Genomic DNA, 17,935 nt, shown 5'->3' on the forward strand with positions numbered 1-17,935 from the left:
CCTTACATTATTTTGCCTTCCTAGTCTAGTCTAGACATCTCAGAATGGATGTGAAGCAGGAACCTATTTCTCACAATGAATGCCTCTGTTCCTCAAAGTTCCTCAAAGTTATTCTCATCAAGCTATGCAACAGAAATAAGAAATTTGAGTCCCTTCCAATGTTTTGGACTTCAGCTCACCATTGACCATGTTTCTGGTGCTGAAATCCAAATCATCTAGAGCAGCAAAGGTTTCCTATTACTTAGGTTAGATAATAATTAGTATTAGGGACTGAGTATGTAAGCCTGCACACACTTACTGTTATTGTTGACCCACTGGAATTAGTGGGGTTCACATCTGTTATACGGGAAATCCAAGATGTTGCAACCTTGTACCCTGCTCTGTATCCACTGCATACATATCGTAATAGACAAGCCCAGGTTTCTCAGACTCTGGCTTGTATCTACAGCACTATTGACCAAGCTTATAAACCCTCTATATTCAATAAGGTACACATCAATGTATGCAGAATTACAAATGTAGGTCTGAATCATATTGCTAATCCTTCAAACAGTTGGATTTAAATAGAGGTTCACTTGCCATTCAATAATTGATTCAATGGATCTTCTCTAGCTGGGTCTACCAATACAATTCAGACTTGTGGGCATTGTTGCAATAATGCAATGTAGGTGCAATGTTTTGAATACACTACAGCACAATATTGTATGAATGATATTAGGCATTCCCCAGAATAAACAATTCCAGCCACAGTTATTATGGTTTCTCTTTATTGTTTGATATATTTATGTATCACATTATATGTTAAAGATAAAATTTCTGATATACATTTGTCATCTTATTTACCACAATTACAGTACACATACATTTGAAACAGCTCCACAGATCTGGTAGTTGCACAGAATGGTTTTCTTGTTTGATTTTGTGTGTGAGTGTGTGTGTGTGAGAGAGAGTGTGTGTGTGTGTTGGTTTCATATCCAGAATACTTTTCAAATCCACTGATTTATCAATCTGTTTATTTGTTTATTTTTTTGTAATTTAAAAAGGAAAAAGTTCCAATCTAGAACTGAACTTCAAGTCTCTGATCTCACTGGAGGCCAGGTTTCTTAATCAAAAATGGGAAGCGCTGGTTTGGGACATGAGTTGGTATGGAAGTATTAAGCCAGCCTTACTGGTTATTTAATATACAATGTAAACACTACTGCTCATTGAAGACATTATTGGTCATCACAGCCATTTACAGTCTAGATCTTACATAAAGGTTCACCAAATGATATGTTTCAGCACAATGACTCCAAACAATTGGGCTGACATATTTTTTTCTTAATGAGACTTAATTGCATAAAATTTGCAAAATATTTCCAGAAAATCTCTATTTCCAGATTGAATGCTTGACTTTCCTTGTAAAGATTAGACAGTTTAGACTATTGAATGTAATGGGACAGGGAAATAATTCAAATATTTTCTCTCTGATAATATCTAAATCATACAAAATATATATCTATATATTCTTTCCCCAGTAGTTTACTTAAAAAGTCTGCAGAGTAAGCTTTTAATCTGGAAAATTTGCTGTAGGTTCTATGATAGAATTGTTTGGGAATATTTCACTAAAATAACAACATTTCTCTTTCATGGGGATGCCTCAACAATTGGTTATGTGGATGTTCTGTGTGATTTCTCTTTCTCTCTCCTCCACTTCTGAATAAAACTGGCTCTGTCCAGACTTCAGTCTTCTGTATTGTATCTAAAAGCCTCGATGAGGCCTTCTAAAGAGTGAATGAACCCAGACACACTGCATATACCACCTATTACAAAAATGGCCACATCAAAGAAGACATGGTGCCACAAGAGCTTTCTCCACAAAAGCTTGAGATGGAAGAGGCTGGGAAGGAGGAAACAGAGGCCGGCCCCTGTGAGGCTCCCTGTGAGCCCCATCAGGAGAGCAAAATGTGGGACATAAATGGCCATCAACAGGGTGAAAACCACCAATGCACACCTAAGGGTCAGCCCCCAGGATTTGAGCCTTCCATCCCCTGCATAGCAATTGGGGAAGAAGGCCCTGGTTCCATCTTGGAAGAGAGATCTCTCCAGGACCTCCACAGCTGCAAAGAAGGGCAATGGGTAGGACAACAAGGCTTTGGACACCAGGAAAATGTTAACAACAGCCCTAATGGTTGATGGTAAGTTGTCTGTGATGACTTCTTTTGTGTCGTCAGCCCAAGTCAGATAGGCTACCAAGGCAAAGAGTCCCTTCAGGATGCAAGCGGCTATGTGAGTCCAGTTCATCATGCAGTGGAATTCCTTGGGGTTCTGCATGTTCCCTTCCAAGGAAGGCAGAAAGATCTGAGAGGTGTAACTGAAGACAATGATGCCAATGGAGATGGGGAACTTCTTGACGTCAATGTAAAACTTGACTTTATCCCACGCCCAGTCACGTGCCCTAGAGAGGCAGTAGGCAATCACTAAAATGTTGATCACAAAATGGGCCAAGGTGCAGAGCAAGCTGAACTTGGAGACAGCCTTGAGGTTCTTCAAGAAAGCACAAGGCAGGAGCACTGCTGTGGCAATGATGGACCATGATTTCTGGGAGACAGGCAAATTGGGGAAGCTATTGTACATCAGGTTGCCGCTGACCACCACGTAGAGGATGCAGGTCATGACCAACTCTATGATCTGAGCCACATTCACAATCCTGCCCCCAAGGGCGGGAAACCTGGGAGCACAGCAAGCGTTAGCAATGTCCACATAGGAGTCTCTCACCCTGACTGTCTCCCCATCTTCGTTCTCTTCATAGAGACAGGCAATAAGGATTTTCCCAGTGTAGCAGCAAACTACTGCTGCGAAAATAATTAAAAAGAGTCCTAGGTATCCACCATGAAGAATAGCATAGGGCAGACCGAGGACAAACATCCCCTAGAAAGAAACAAAATGGAGACTGTATTGCTCATTTATTTGCCCTAGGGTCATTCTCTCTTCCAATACTTAAATCAAAGCAGACAGCAACATGCTGGATCCCCCCCTCCTGTTCAAAGTATTCAAATAAAAATTAAGACTGTAAGAATGTCATGCTTCGTTTTCCTGCATATAATCATTTTTAAAACAAAAGCAGACAGGTGCATTACAAAGTCCTGATGCAGCTAGGATAACTGAGTATATATGTATTATCCCAAAATATTTCCAGAATTTTAACAAGTCAAAATCCCAATAATTTAAGTGATTTTAACTCTGAAAAAATAAAATCATTTCACTTTAAAGTTTACATAGCCATAAGTAATACACCACCCACAATAGGATTGCTGTTAATATGTTCATCATCTCATCTTAATGCTGCAATCTGAAATGCACTTCCATAGCCATTTTTGTTGGGATCTCAAGCAATGCAAGAGGTGACTCACAGATTCCCCCCCCCCCCCCCACACACACACAAACACACTTAACACCGCAGAGATCTGCTAAAATCACTGACAAATAGCCTTACTCTGGTCTTTTCTCATTCCTTACCCCTTTTGAATCTTAAGTGAACCATTGGTGCTGTATATTTTGTTTTGAATTTACATAGCTCTTGGCACATCATCAGGAGCATAATAGCATCTAATATGCTGACAATTATTGCCAATTTCATTTCTCTCTTCCATGTCACACGAATGTCCAAACCAACATTGTTTCATGAATTACTATGAATATACATTGAAGGGGATTTGGGATAGAAAATATTCTTATTAAGCTCCTTAACAAACCACAGATCCTTTCAGAGAAGGACAGAAACTGCAGAGCTGGTTGGTCTGCTTTATAGCTGCCTAGATGGCTACTCAGAAGTAAACCCCATTGAATTCCATGGGAGTTCCTTCAGTTTAAGTGGCATAGGATTTGGATCTCGGTTCCTAGGGTAAAGGTCGAGAAATAATAATAATAATAATAATAATAATAATAATAATAATAATAATAATAATAATAGGATTTATGCCATCTTGAGCTTCAACAGAAAACGTTTCTTTCTTATTTGGGTTTCGATTAATGTAGATTTAATTTCAGATTGCTATATCCTACCCACACTCAGAAAGTTTTCTGTAAATAGCGTATAGGCAGGCACGCAAATATCAACTTGAATTTTGTTTGACCCTAATTGGAAGATCGATGAATGGGTCGATGTCAGCAGAGATCTTGGGGGAGTTTCTTATTCAACGCCTTAACCCCAAATGAAAAAAATGTAGCACAGATATGTAAATACAATTTGTCGCTATACGAATACACATCTTGATCAATATTACTTCCTCTCTTTGTGGATTGAAAGCACATCCGATTGAAACGGAGTGGGGAATAGGAAACCATTCCTGAATGTAATTTCCTTCTATCAAGTGTAGCAAATCTATCTGTATAGGAGTTCTTCTTTTTAGGCACTTAACTTTTGCAGTTGAGGATGAGAATTGCGATTATTATTATTATTATTATTATTGGTGGTGGTGGTGGTAGTAGTAGTAGTAGTTTTAATATTAGTATTACAGTAGAGTCTCACTTATCCAAGCCTCGCTTATCCAAGCTTCTGGGTTATCCAAGCCATTTTTGTAGTCAATGTTTTCAATATATAATGATATTTTGGTGCTAAATTAGTAAATACCGTAATTACAACATAACATTACTGCACATTGAACTACTTTTTCTGTCAAATTTGTTGTATAACATGATGTTTTGGCACTTAATTCGTAAAATCATAACCTAATTTGATGTTTAATAGGCTTTTTCTTAATCCCTCCTTATTATCCAAGATATTCGCTTATCCAAGCTTCTGCCAGCCCGTTTAGCTTGGATAAGTAAGACTCTACTGTATTTGTAATAATATTTCGATGGTGCATTGATTGATTCAGTTTACAACTACTAGCATCCTATGTGTCTACGATGTGGTGGTGTAGTTTTTAACTGTTTGGATGGTTTTTTTAACTGTCCTGAATTATTTTAAATGTGATTTGTTTTAATGCGGCTTGTGTTTAATTCTATTTTAATGTTTGCATTTTTATATATTTTAAATGATATAATATTAAATTGATATAATATTTTATATCAGTGCTTTTATATCAAGCCGCTTTGAGTCCCCTTAGGAGAGATAAAGTGGGGAATAATAATAATAATAATAATAATAATAATAATAATAATAATAATAATAATAATAATAATAATGGATTGTAGGCGACGTGCCGCACCGCAAAAGAGGAAGCGGAAAGGCTGGGGGTGCGTGTTGTGTGTTCCTTTTCTCCTCCTGCGAGTTACATCCAGCCGAATGCACAGGGGTGGAGGCGGGGAGGATGGCAAGCGCCCCAGGGAGGGAAGGAGCGCTCCTCTCTGGGCCATCTGTTGCCTCAGTCATGTTGATGTCCAGGACCGTGTCAGAAGCGAAGCTATGCACCAGATTTATATTCTAAAAAGGCGCGTATTCATGTGGAAAGGAAGAAGAAGTGGAACGTTTGTGTAACAGGGCAAACGCACACATACCCAAGGTCGCAATCTTTTATATTCTTGGAGTCCACCAAAGCTTATGCAAGAAATCTATTTCTCCCAAATGATTCCTAGAGACTGGGTTGCTGTGAGTTTTCCGGGCGGTATAGCCATGTTCCAGAAGCTTCTTTCCTGACGTTTCGCCCACGTCTATGGCAGGCATCCTCAGAGGTTGTGAATTATGTTGGAAACTAGTCAAGTGGGGTTTACATATCTGTTGAATGTCCAGGGTGGGAGAAAGAACTATTGTCTGCTTGAGGCAGGTGTGAATGTTTCAACTGGCCATCTTGATGAGCATTTACAGTAGAGTCTCACTTATCCAACATAAACGGGCCGGCAAAACGTTGGATAAGCGAATATGTTGGATAATAAGGAGGGATCAAGGAAAAGTCTATTAAACATCAAATTAGGTTATGATTTTACAAATTAAGCACCAAAACATCATGTTATACAACAAATTTGACAGAAAAAGTAGTTCAATACACAGTAATGCTATGTAGTAATTACTGTATTTAAGAATTTAGCACCAAAATATCACGATGTATTGAAAACATTGGATAATCCAGAACGTTGGATAAGCGAGTGTTGGATAAGTGAGACTCTACTGTAATAGCCTTTCAGTTTCAAGGCCTGGCTGTTTACTGCCTGGGGGAATCCTTTGTTGGGAGGCGTTAGCTGCCCCTGATTGATGGATGACTGGAAATCCTGTTTTCTGAGTGGTGTTCTTTATTTACTGTTCTGATTTTAGAGGTTTTTAATACTGTTAGCCATATTTTGTTCATTTTCATGGTTTCGCCCTTTCTGTTGAAATTGCCCACAGGCTTGTGAATTTCAGTGACTTCTCTGCGTAGTCTGGCTGTGGTGCTTTGATTGTGTCAGAATGGGGTGACTGGGTGGCCCTTCCAGATCTCGGATCTTCACTATGCACCCAAGAATGCGTCTTGAAACCCTAGGTTCTTCCTAGCATCCATCATGTCCAAGGCTATCCACCTGGGCTGGTCGTGGGTTGGTCTAGATCAGGCATGGGCAAAGTTGGGCCCTCCGGGTGTTTTGGACTCCAACTCCCACAATTCCTAACAGCCTACCGGCTGTTAGGAATTGTGGGAGTTGGAGTCCAAAACACCCGGAGGGCCCAACTTTGCCAGGGTCTGTTCTAGGTGCCCTCCTTTCCCAAGTGAAGCCAGGAGGGGAGGGGAGGGGAAGGGGCGCCAGGAGAGCCCCGGGGGCGGGCGCGGGCGGCGGGCGTTACCTGGATGGCGTTGGTGACGTTCCAGCCGGCCTCCCAGGCGGTGATGCGGGGCCTGTCCTGCTCGGGGGAGAGGCCTTGCTCCTTGGAGCCGGAGGGCGGGAGGGGCCCGGTGCCGTCGCGCTGGTAGTGGGTGTCCCCTTCCAAGGGCGCCTCTCCGCCGCCCTCCTCGCCGCTGCCCTCGGACTTCAGGATGTCCATCTGCAGCCCCTGCCGGTGCTCGTAGTCCAGGTCGTCGCAGTGGACGAAGCCGACCGCCTCCTCGTCGGTGGCCGCCTGGAAGCCCATGCGGGCGAACATGCCGCTGACTTTGGCCGAGGACTTGTGGGAGACCGAGGTGGCCACATTGGAGAGCTTGCTGCGGATCAGCGTCGCCATGGTGGGCAGGGGAGCCTCGGCGGCGAGCGGAGAGAATGGTGGGCACGAAGGTGAGGGCCAGGAAAGGCGAGGCGCAGCCCAGGCGCCTGGGTGGGTGGGGGGGCCGGGGCGCTTCCTTGCGCCTTGGGGAGCCGCCGCAACGCCGCCTCCGGGGGAGACAAGGGGTGAGTGGCCTTACCGGGGCGCTATCTCCACTCCCGCTTGGCACTGGACCTTCGTCGCCTCCCCTGAGGGGCCCCTTGGACCATGACACCGTCCCCAAGCTCCAGGCTGGGCCCTCGGTCTCCCCTTGGCGCGGAGAAGAGCGGGGAAGGGGTCCAGGCGAGGGTCCAGGCGGGTGAGCCTCGCCCTCCCAGCGCTTCTCTTCCTCCTCCTTTGCCCCCCGACGGCGTCCTTCCTCGTCCTGAAGGAGAAGCGCAGACAGAGAGAGAGAGAGGCGTTTGCGTTGTCGCTCCGGCTTCCTTGGTGCCAATGCGGTGCAGAGGAGCCTGGGGGAGGGAAGGGGGAGGGAAAAGAGAGAGAGAGAGAGAGAGAGAGACTGAGAAGGGAAAAAAAGCAAAGGGACGGGCAGCGATCACCAGACTGCCAACGCAAGCCTTGGGCTGCGCGCACGACGCCTCTCCAGCCTCTCTTCCAAGGAAGGAAGGAGGGAGGGAGGGGGGGGAGGCGGAGGGGGGCCTCGCGCCAGGCAGGGTTTGCTGCATTTCTGGGGGAGGGACTGCCAGTCCCCACCAAAATCGACGTCTCCCTCCTCCTCCCCCCCTCCTTTCCCCAACAGCAACACCCACGCCTCGGAATGACTGCAGATGGAGGGGGAGGGCGAGGGCCCACCTCACACCCCACCGCTGCTCCTTTCCAAGCTCCAAGTGCAGAAGGCAATGCAAGGGGCCACGAAGCCAAAGACCCCACGAGTGCCCTAATGGGTTTTTTGGGGGGAGAAGGGGGGTCTTCAGGCTTTCTTCTTCGATGTTTAGATGGTCTTCTTTCTCTCTGCGCCCCGACCTCATCCCATGTGGTTTGGGCGAGAGAGGTCGAGGGAAAAAGGAGGCGAAGGAAGCTTTAAAAGATGGCGAATTTGTTCTATCTGGAATGTGGATCTCGCTTGGCGGAAAGTCAGTCTTTCAGATTTCAATGGTTTGGTTTTGTGACATGTAAAAGAGCATACCATACCACAAAATAGCTATTGGTATTAGAAGAGCATATACGGGAGACCAAATATGTACATGTTTATGTATATGTTGATGCACAATATATATCTATGTATGTATGTATGTATACACACAGATACAACACACACATACATACCGTACATACAGATTATATATGTACATATATCGATATATACACATACACATTATCTATATATTTATACATGCATACATATACACATTATATATATACATCATATATACACACATTATATATACATTTATACATACATACAATATATATACACACATACACATTATATATATACATACATACTATATATCTATATACACACATACACATTATACACACACACACACACACATACATACATACCACAAATAGAGAAGGGGGGGAGTCTCATACCGATAGAGTCACGTATATTCTTGTAATATCAATAGTTCCTTTGAAAACCGTATTTTATGCTCTTTTTGTATATATGGAAGCAGGGAGATCGCGCTTATATATCATGTGAGACCAGTATACCTGATGTCTTGCTTGCTACATGGCATTTCGTAGGCTTTTAAGCATGACGACTATTCCAAGTATTTTTTTAAAAATATTTCGACTCCCTGGCCTTTCCAATCCTGCAGCAAGGAATACCATTTTCTGCTGTATGGACGGGAATGGCGAGGGGGCAGGCATTACAAGACCTTCTCTGCCTTGATAGATACCGCAATTCGGTGCGTATTTCCCCGCAAGGCTCCCTCCCGGGCAAGTGAGGACAGGGCTGCAGCCTTCCGCCTCTTCGGAGCAGCCTGCCCGAGCCCCTCTTTCTCCTGTCATTGGCCGCCTGCTCCTCCCCCCAAACCACTCACGCTTCTATTAATATGGCAATTAAATATTTCTAAAATAAGATCCTGCCTGTGGTACTGAGGCCGAGTCTTTTCGTGATGCCTGATCTTATCTGTTCTGTGCATGTTGGGAAGGGAGGGAGGGAGCTCTGGATCCATTCCGAAATATACAAAATATGCTTTATATGAACAGGCGGGTTGAAATCAGGCTTGGACCCGAGGTGGGAAAAATAAAGGAAGAAAAGAGGTCAACGAGACAAGGACAAGCTCGCGTGGGTTCTCAAAAGAGATTTATACCCGATTCTGAAAGGTTTCCGATGAAGCCTGGTTCTACACTGCCATACAATGCCTTTTGACCTGCATTGAACTGCATTATATGGTTCAGACTGCGTTATATGACAGTATAGAACCAGCCAAAAGAGTCAGCATTTATACCACGACTCAGACCGTATTTCTGCTGATATGGCTCTATGTCAATGCGGTTTTGAGTTAGCTGCAGATGCAAATAGATGCGTTTATAAGACAAGAGGGAGAGTTTCCACTGCTGCTAATGTTTTGAGTGATCCTAGTTAGGAAACACAGGTTTGTGTTGTCGAAGGCTTTCATGGCCTGAATCACTGGGTTGCTGTGAGTTTTCCGGGCTGTATGGCCATGTACCAGAATCATTCTCTCTTGACGTTTCACCCACATCTATGGCAGGCATCCTCCGAGGTTGTGAGGTTTGTTGGAAACTAGGCAAGAGGGGTTTATATATCTGTCGAATGTCCAGGGTGGGAGAAAGAACAGGCAAGTGTAAATGTTGCAATTAATCACCTTGATTAGCATTGAATAGTCTTGCAGCTTCAAAGCTTGGCTGCTTCCTGCCTGGGGGAATCCTTTGTTGGGAGGTGATTAGCTGTCTTGTTTCTTGTCTGGAACTCCCCTGTTTTTTACTGTTGTTCTTTATTTACTTTTCTAATTTTAGAGGTTTTTTTAAAAATACTGGTAATACTGAAAGACAAGAGGGAGGGTTTCCCCTACTGCTAATGTTTGGAGCGATCCTGTTTAGGAAGCACAGGTTTTATTCACGAACAGGCAGACAGATGAGAAGGATTCATCCGTGCCGTTGAGAAAAAGCAGCCTCCATGCTGGCTTTGGAGAAGGAATTATCACATATCATTGCACAAATAGGTCGAGAAAGGCGAGCCGCTGTATTTTCCCCCTCCGGTCCGTATTTGGAAACATCCAAGTACAAAATAAAAACACAGTCGAATAGATGCAGGGTTTTGATTTCCGTTGCAAAAGGACGTCCGTCGCAAACTGCTCTCATTCATTCGCTTACACCTGTCCCGTTTTCTCGGACTCTAAAAAAAAGCAGCTTTTAGGAAATGTCTCTGTTAAATGAGCCAGTTTTTCCAGTCACAAAAAATGGGGTAGTTAAAATGAATTGACGTCCAAATATGGTCCGCCTCTTCACCATCACTTTTTTCCATTGGATCGGATGGGTTGTTTCCCAAAAGGGCACATTTTATCGACTGCATAGATAGAGCTGTCGAAAAGAAAAGCTGTGTTTTGAAGTCAAGTCCTTGGGGTGTGTTTTGTAGGAAGAATTATCCAGAGGAAATTTAATGACGGATTTAATTGTTTTAATCGCTCCCATTGGGCAAAAGGAAGCCGCTCTTCGGGGAATGAAATGATTCTGGGTCCATCTCTACAGCTTCTGCACTGGAGAATGAATGCAGTTTGACCTCACTTTAACTGCCAGGACTCAACCCTATAGAATCCTGAATTTCGCCTTCTCTGCCAAAGAGGGTTGGTGAACATCAGACTACAAACCACAGGATTCCATAGCATTGAGCCCGTGGCACCTAAAATGAGCTCAAACTGCATTAATTCTGCAATGTAGGTGGAGCCTAAGCAAAAAGAACAGCTCTACGTGATGTTTCTCTTCCCTTCTGACTACAGGATAATAAAATAGGCTGAACATCCCTTATCCAGAAATCTAAAATGCTCCAAAACCTCAAATTGTCCACGTTGATGGCTGAGACAGTGAAACCCTTGCTTTTTGAGGGTTCAATGGACGCAAACATTGTTTCAGGCAAATTATTTTGTAATATGTTGCATGTTCAGGTTAGAAAAAAATCATCATTTTAAAAACATTGTGAGTGAAATTACCTTCAGGCTAGGCGTATATGAAAGATAAATACGTTTCAAAGATGTAAAATGATTTCGTGTTTAGATTTGGATCCCATCTTCAGGACATCCCAATTATAAATATTCCAAAATCCCCCAAAATACAGAATCAAAAAAAAAAAAAGAATTCAAAAGAATCCAGTACTTCTGGTCCTCAGTATTTCAGATTCTGGGTGCATCTGTAGAATGAATATAGTTTGAGCTACTTTATCTGCCATGGCTCAATGCAATGAAATCTTAGGATTTAGAGTTTGGTGAGAAACCAAAGAAGGCTAAAGACCTTGTAAAACTACAACTCCCAGGATTCCATAGCATTGAGTCTATGGCTGTGTCAAGCTGCATTAATTCTACAGTGTAGACGCACCCAAGGAATAGCCAACTTCTGCTTATACAGGTGGAGAGAAGAGAATAAACAAGACCGAGATACAGTTCCAACTCAAAGGCATCCGTTTAACCCAACTTTAACAGCCACGACCCAAGTGTTGTAGAAAAATGTGGGCTGTCGTTTAGTGAAGCAAGAGAACTCTTTGCAGAGAAGGCTAAAGGTGTTGTCGAAGGCTTTCATGGCCGGAATCACTGGGTTGCTGTGAGTTTTCCAGGCTGTATGGTCATGTTCCTTCCAGAAGCATTCTCTCCTGACGTTTCTCCTGCATCTTGGCAGGCATCCTCAGAGGTTGTTTGAGATATGTTGGAAATGAGTCAAATGAGGTTTATACATCTGTGGAATGCCCAGAGTGGGAGAAAGAACTCTTGTCTGTTTGAGTCAGGTATGAATGTTTCAATTGACTACTATGATTAGTATTGAATAACCTTTCAGCTTCAAGGTCCGGCTATTTACTGCCTGGGGGAATCCTTTGTTGGGAAGTGTTAAAGCCATAGACCAATCTCCTTGTGCCATCTTTACAAAGTTCTGGAGGGATTTATTGTGCATAGAATTATGGAAAAAATAGACCTATGTATGATTCCAAAGCAAGCTAGCTTCAGGAAAGGCAAAAAAAGCTGCTGAATGTCGCTGTTTTTTGAGTGGTGTTCTTTATTTGTTGTCATGATTTTAGAGGGTTTTTTTTATACTGGTAGCCATATTTTGTTCAACCATTGAAATCCACAAGCATGTGGACAATTTCAACAGAAAGGAGGAAACTATGAAAATAAACAAAATCTGGTTACCAGTGCTTTTTTTTAACCCCTCTAAAATTAGGACAGTAAATAAAGAACAACACTCAGAAAATAGAGGAATTCCATACAAGAAACAATCAGGGCCAGCTAATCACCTCCCAACAAAGGATTCCCTAGGCAGGAAGCAGCCAGACTTTGAAGCTGAAAGGCTATTCAATGCTAATCAAGCTGGCCAATTGAAACATTCACATCTGCCTCAAACAGCCAAGAGTTATTTCTCCCACCATGAGCATTCCACAGATATATAAACCCAATTGACTAGTTTCCAATATACCTCACAACCTCTGAGGATGCCTGCCATAGATGCAGGCGAAACGTCAGGAAAGAATGCTTCTGGAATATGGCCATACAGCAACCCGAAGTCTAAAGTCTTTGTCAAACTACAACTCCCAGGATTCCACAGTGATGCCAAACCACGCAAGGAAGTGAAATAAAAACCAAGACGCCTATCCCCGCGCTTGTTTTGTGTGGATAGGGCCAAGGGGAAATTGTCTCGGGGCTCCCCATTGGCAGGTTCTTCACCGAGGGAAACCCCATTGTCTTCGTTAGAGGCTCTGTTTTCCTGCATCGATGACGTCGGGCTTCCCCAACCTTCTTCCCTCCGCCCTCCCTCCTGACCAAGCCCACCTTCCAGGGAGGGAGGCTGCCAAGCGCCAGGCTTCCTTCCACCGCCTCCCACAGAAGCGGAGGCAAATAGGGTCACTCACCTGTTGGGAAATCATCCTGGACTACTCAAGTCCAAATGTAGTTAGATAGATGATAGAGTTAGATTGAGGGAATCCTTTCCCTGTTTCCAAAGCATGCCTAGACAGGCTTTACTGTGTTTCACTCTATCCTGTTTACGTCACGTCCCTTACTTTGAAGTTGGTAGAAATGTGAATCTTTAGGGACACTAACTCCCAATTGGTCAGAGTGTCTTTTATGGCCCCAATAAACTGGACCATGAGGTTGGAACCATTTTGGTTCTCTCTCTTCTCCCTTTGTTCTTCAAACTAACAAGCAGCATCCTGCCATCTCTCCTGGCAAGATGTAACTATGTAGATGTTTGTTATTTTTCCTTACTTATTTTTCCTTAGAATCCAGTCTATAGTAATCTAGACAGCTCCCAAGGCTTTCTATCTACAATGGAGTTCTTTTTACCTGAATAAATACTTTTTGAACTTTTATTGAGACTCTGCAGTCCATTGCAATCCTAAAAAGGCTTCTCTTGCTCGCCAGTGTAAGTAACTGTTGCATTTGAAAGCTTTGCTTTTGCTACTCTGCTGATTTTGGTGGAATCTCCCCCAGAGAGGGTTAAATTGAGTCTAACCGCTCAGAGATTACCACAACAAAGGGTTATGGGCCCAGCACGCTTCCGCTGCGCAAAAGGGAAATAGCCTGTTTTTTAAAGGGATTGAATTGAAATAAGGAGCAGAGGAAAGTTCTCAAAAGATTTGAGACTTAATTTCAAGATTTTTAATTTTTTGATTTTTCTGGATTATTCCAAATATTTTGATTTTTTTGGAGATTTTTAATCTTTTTGGAAATTGAAAGGATGGAGCAAAACAAAGAAACCTCTTGGAGCCTACCCAAGCTGCAGGATAATGGAGAGAACTACCTGAACTGGAAAAGAAGACTGGAAACCATGCTCAAACCAGCACAACTAAAAGTGCTGCAAGAAGGCGGGCCACCAGAAGGAGCCGGGGAGGAGGCTATCCAGACGTGGCGGGAAGATGATCGTTTGGTGAGATGCATAATAATAAATTCCCTATCAGAGAGAGTTTTTCAATTTGTAAGAGATGCTTCTAATGCAAAAGAGATGATGGACTATTTGCAGACTAATTACAGTAAAGGGTCGGAGGCAGATATTATATTGGCATATAAAAGACTCTTTAATTCAAAAATGCATTCAGAAGATGATTTGAATGATTACCTGCAACAGATAAGATCTCTAGTTGATCAATTGAGATCTAGCGGAGAACCAATTACTGAGAGAATGTGCATAGGATTAGTTGCGTGTGGGATCCATCCATCTTACAAAAGTATTATTACAATTTTACGTAATACACACAGACTTGAAAGTGAAGAGCTTACTCTTAAATCTATCACGGCTGAGTTGAAATCTGAATATCTCGAAAGAAATGGATCTGATCCCAAAAATAATATGCAATCTGAATCTCAGTCAAAAAGCATGGCTCTGAAAGCTGGGCACAAATTTAAACTCAAGAATAAAGTGATTTGTAATCTCTGCCAAAAGGCAGGACATTTGCAAAGGGACTGCTGGTTTGCTAAAAACAATCAAACTAGTTCTACAGCTTCTCACAGCAGGAGTCAAGGATCAAAGCCTAGGGTTTTCAATACCCAGGTCAGAAGACAAAGCCAGTTCTCTGCCAGTGAAAATGCAAATGAGAGATTAGGTCAGCACACCTCTGCAAAGCATGCAAATTTGGTGTTACCAAGTGACACAGCTGAGTCAGAAGGAATTAATGATTTCTTTGGAAGTCTTGCATTACATGTGACCAATAAGCTTGTTAATGAAAAAGATATCTTATTAGATTCTGGAGCGACGGACCATTATTTTTGTCATTTGGATTATTTTATTGAAATCGAGAAAGAAAAATCTACTGTGAAAGGAATTGGATGTCAAAAAGTTAATTGTACAGGGCTAGGCAAAGTGAATCTTGCATGTGCAGACTCTGGGATCAATCTAACTCTCAGCAATGTTTACTACAGTAAAGACATTGGAACTAATTTGATTTCTGTGGCAAAGCTGATGCGTCATGGATGTAAAATTGTTTTTGAGAATGGACTATGTAAAGTGCTGAAAGATGGAAAACTTGTTTTAAAGGCTGAGGAATATCATGGGATATTCAAAGTTATGTTTGAGCCAAAGTTTTCAGGATTAGCCTTACCAGAATGTGAGAAACGAAACTGTGCTCGTTTATGGCATGAAAGATTTGGTCATGCAAATGAGAAATATGTCTGGAATGCAAAAGAAGTATGTAGAGATATGGAAGTAAATTCATGTTGTAAGGAGATATGTGAAACTTGTATAAAGGCCAAGGCATGTGCTCCAAATGTTCCAAAAGACAAAGAGTTTGAAGCGCAACGCCCTCTGCAGGTCATATCCAGTGATGTATGTGGCCCCATGTCTACATCATTGGGGGGGTCTTTGTACTTTGTGGTTTTCAAAGATTCATTTTCTGGATATACCAAAGTCTATTTCATGAAGCACAAAAATGAATTATTTAACAAATTAAAGGAATATTTGGCCATGGTTGAGAATCAATTTCAAAGGATGCCAGAAACTCTGAGGACAGACAATGGAGGAGAATTTTGCAATAAAGCAGTGGATGATCTATTGAGGAAATATGGGATTAGACGCCAATATTCTCTTCCCTATTTTCCACATCAGAATGGCATTGCAGAAAGAAAGAATAGAAGTTTGATTATAATGGCAAAATCCATGATTTATCATGCAGGAATTCAGCGTAAATTCTGGGCTGAGGCCATTAATACTGCTTGTTATTTGCAAAATAGAATGCCCAATGCAAAAAGTCATGTAACCCCATATGAATTGTGGTTTGGTCATTCTCCAAGTGTAAAGCATTTGCGTGTGTTTGGATCCAAAGCCTATGTGTACATCCCAAGAGAAAAGCGAAATGGGAAGTTTGATTGCAGCTCTAAAGAATGCCTACTGGTTGGTTATTCTGATGAACATAAATCTTACCGACTTTATGATCCAGAAAAGAATATAATTTTTGTAGGAAAGACGGTTTACATAGATGAAAGAGTTGGAAGAAATTTACAGCCTCCTGTTGATGAGCCTTTGTTAAGAAATGACTCTGATGACTTAACATGCGGTCTGCAGAGTGGAAATGAGCCAATTGCGCCATCTGCTGGAAAAGTCCTGCCATCGCTGGTCAGAAGGGCTGATCAAAGAAATGAGCCAACGCCACCCAGTGGAGAGACCCTGACATCTGAGGTCGAAGGACCCGATGAAAGGATTGACCCACATAGTGGCATGGCAGAGGAACATCAATGGCACCCTCAAGGACCAGATGAAAGTGCAGAGACACCTGATGGACAAAATGAGCAATTACCACGCAGATCTCAAAGGACAAATCGTGGGGTCCCTCCCCAGAGATTTGCTTATCTTACCAATGAAGCTGAACTACAGGAACCATCATCCTGGAATCAGATGCTGAAGTTTCCAGAGGATGAAAAAGAAAAATGGCTTACTGCTGCATCAGATGAAATAGAGTCATTACATAAAAACAAGACATGGACACTTGTACCACCACCAGAAAATAGGAATGTAGTTGGCTGTAAATGGATTTTCAAACTGAAACGTGATGAAAATGGACAGATACAGCGATACAAAGCCAGACTTGTAGCTAAGGGCTACTCACAACAATATGGAGAGGATTATGATGAAGTTTTTGCACCTGTTGTAAAACACACCACCTTGAGGACATTGCTTGCAATTGCAGCCTCTAGAAAAATGAATGTTGAACACCTTGACGTTGCTACAGCTTTTCTTCATGGCGAATTAGAAGAAGAGATATTTATGCAACAACCACCTGGATTTGAAGACAAGGCACACAAAGGATATGTATGCAAATTGCAACGATCTCTCTATGGTTTAAAACAAGCAGCAAAATGCTGGAATCAGAAATTAAATCAAATGTTAATTGAGAAGGGGTTTGCACAAGGGAAAGCTGATCCTTGCCTTTATTCTAGATTCAAAAACAACAGATGGACATATGTTCTAGCCTATGTAGATGACATAGTGTGTTGCTTTCAACAGAAATCTGACTTTGATGATCTTGTACAACATTTGAGCCGTACCGTTGAAATCAAACAACTTGGCAATTTGAGTCATTATTTGGGAATACAGGTTGAAAGAGAAGAAGATGGGAGCTTTCTCCTGAATCAGAGACAAAAGATTATTGACTTGCTAAAACATCTTGGACTCTTAGAAGCAAATACAGTGACTACACCCATGGAAGTGAACTATTGGAAAAACACTTCAGAAAGTGAACCATTGAGTGACAACACCTTGTATCGAGAGGCAATTGGGAAAATGTTGTACATCTCTCGAATCACTAGACCAGATATTTCAGCAGCGGTTGGGATACTATGCAGGAAGACTAGTAAACCAACCAAATATGACTTAATTGCAATCAAAAGAGTTGCTAGATACCTAAAAGGCACACTGAACTTCAAGTTGAGACTACAAGCCACCAGCAACCCTACACTGACAGGGTATGTGGATGCTGACTGGGCCAATGATATTACAGATCGCAAGTCTACCAGCGGCTATCTATTCTTCTACGGAGATGCACTGATAGACTGGACAACACAGAAACAAAAAGTAGTAGCTTCATCTTCAACAGAAGCAGAATATGTTTCCGCATCAGAAGCATGCAAACAATTGAAATGGCTACATATGATGTTATTTGATTTTGGAATCGAAGAACCAACACCAATACAA

General features: G+C 42.4%; 1 protein-coding gene across 1 annotated transcript; it reads right to left on the minus strand.

The window, feature by feature from the left end:
- Positions 1-750: 750 nt before the first annotated feature.
- On the minus strand, positions 751-7,108 carry slc32a1 (solute carrier family 32 member 1). The gene is made up of 2 exons (XM_003220590.3): positions 6,734-7,108; positions 751-2,910 (listed from the first exon to the last, which is right to left on the minus strand). The coding sequence occupies exons 1-2, from the start codon at positions 7,106-7,108 to the stop codon at positions 1,723-1,725; spliced, it is 1,563 nt and encodes a 520-aa protein (XP_003220638.1). The 3' UTR covers positions 751-1,722.
- Positions 7,109-17,935: the final 10,827 nt, after the last annotated feature.

This window comes from Anolis carolinensis, chromosome 4, assembly GCF_035594765.1.
Source record: "Anolis carolinensis isolate JA03-04 chromosome 4, rAnoCar3.1.pri, whole genome shotgun sequence".
Lineage (NCBI taxonomy): Eukaryota > Metazoa > Chordata > Lepidosauria > Squamata > Dactyloidae > Anolis > Anolis carolinensis.

Coding starts and splice junctions, on each gene's coding strand:
- slc32a1 (XM_003220590.3), bottom strand. CDS start 7,108: ATGGCGACGCTGATCCGCAGCAAGCTCTCCAATGTGGCCACCTCGGTC. Junction 2,911..6,733: donor ACGTCACCAACGCCATCCAG/GTAACGCCCGCC, acceptor GTTTCTTTCTAG/GGGATGTTTGTCCTCGGTCT.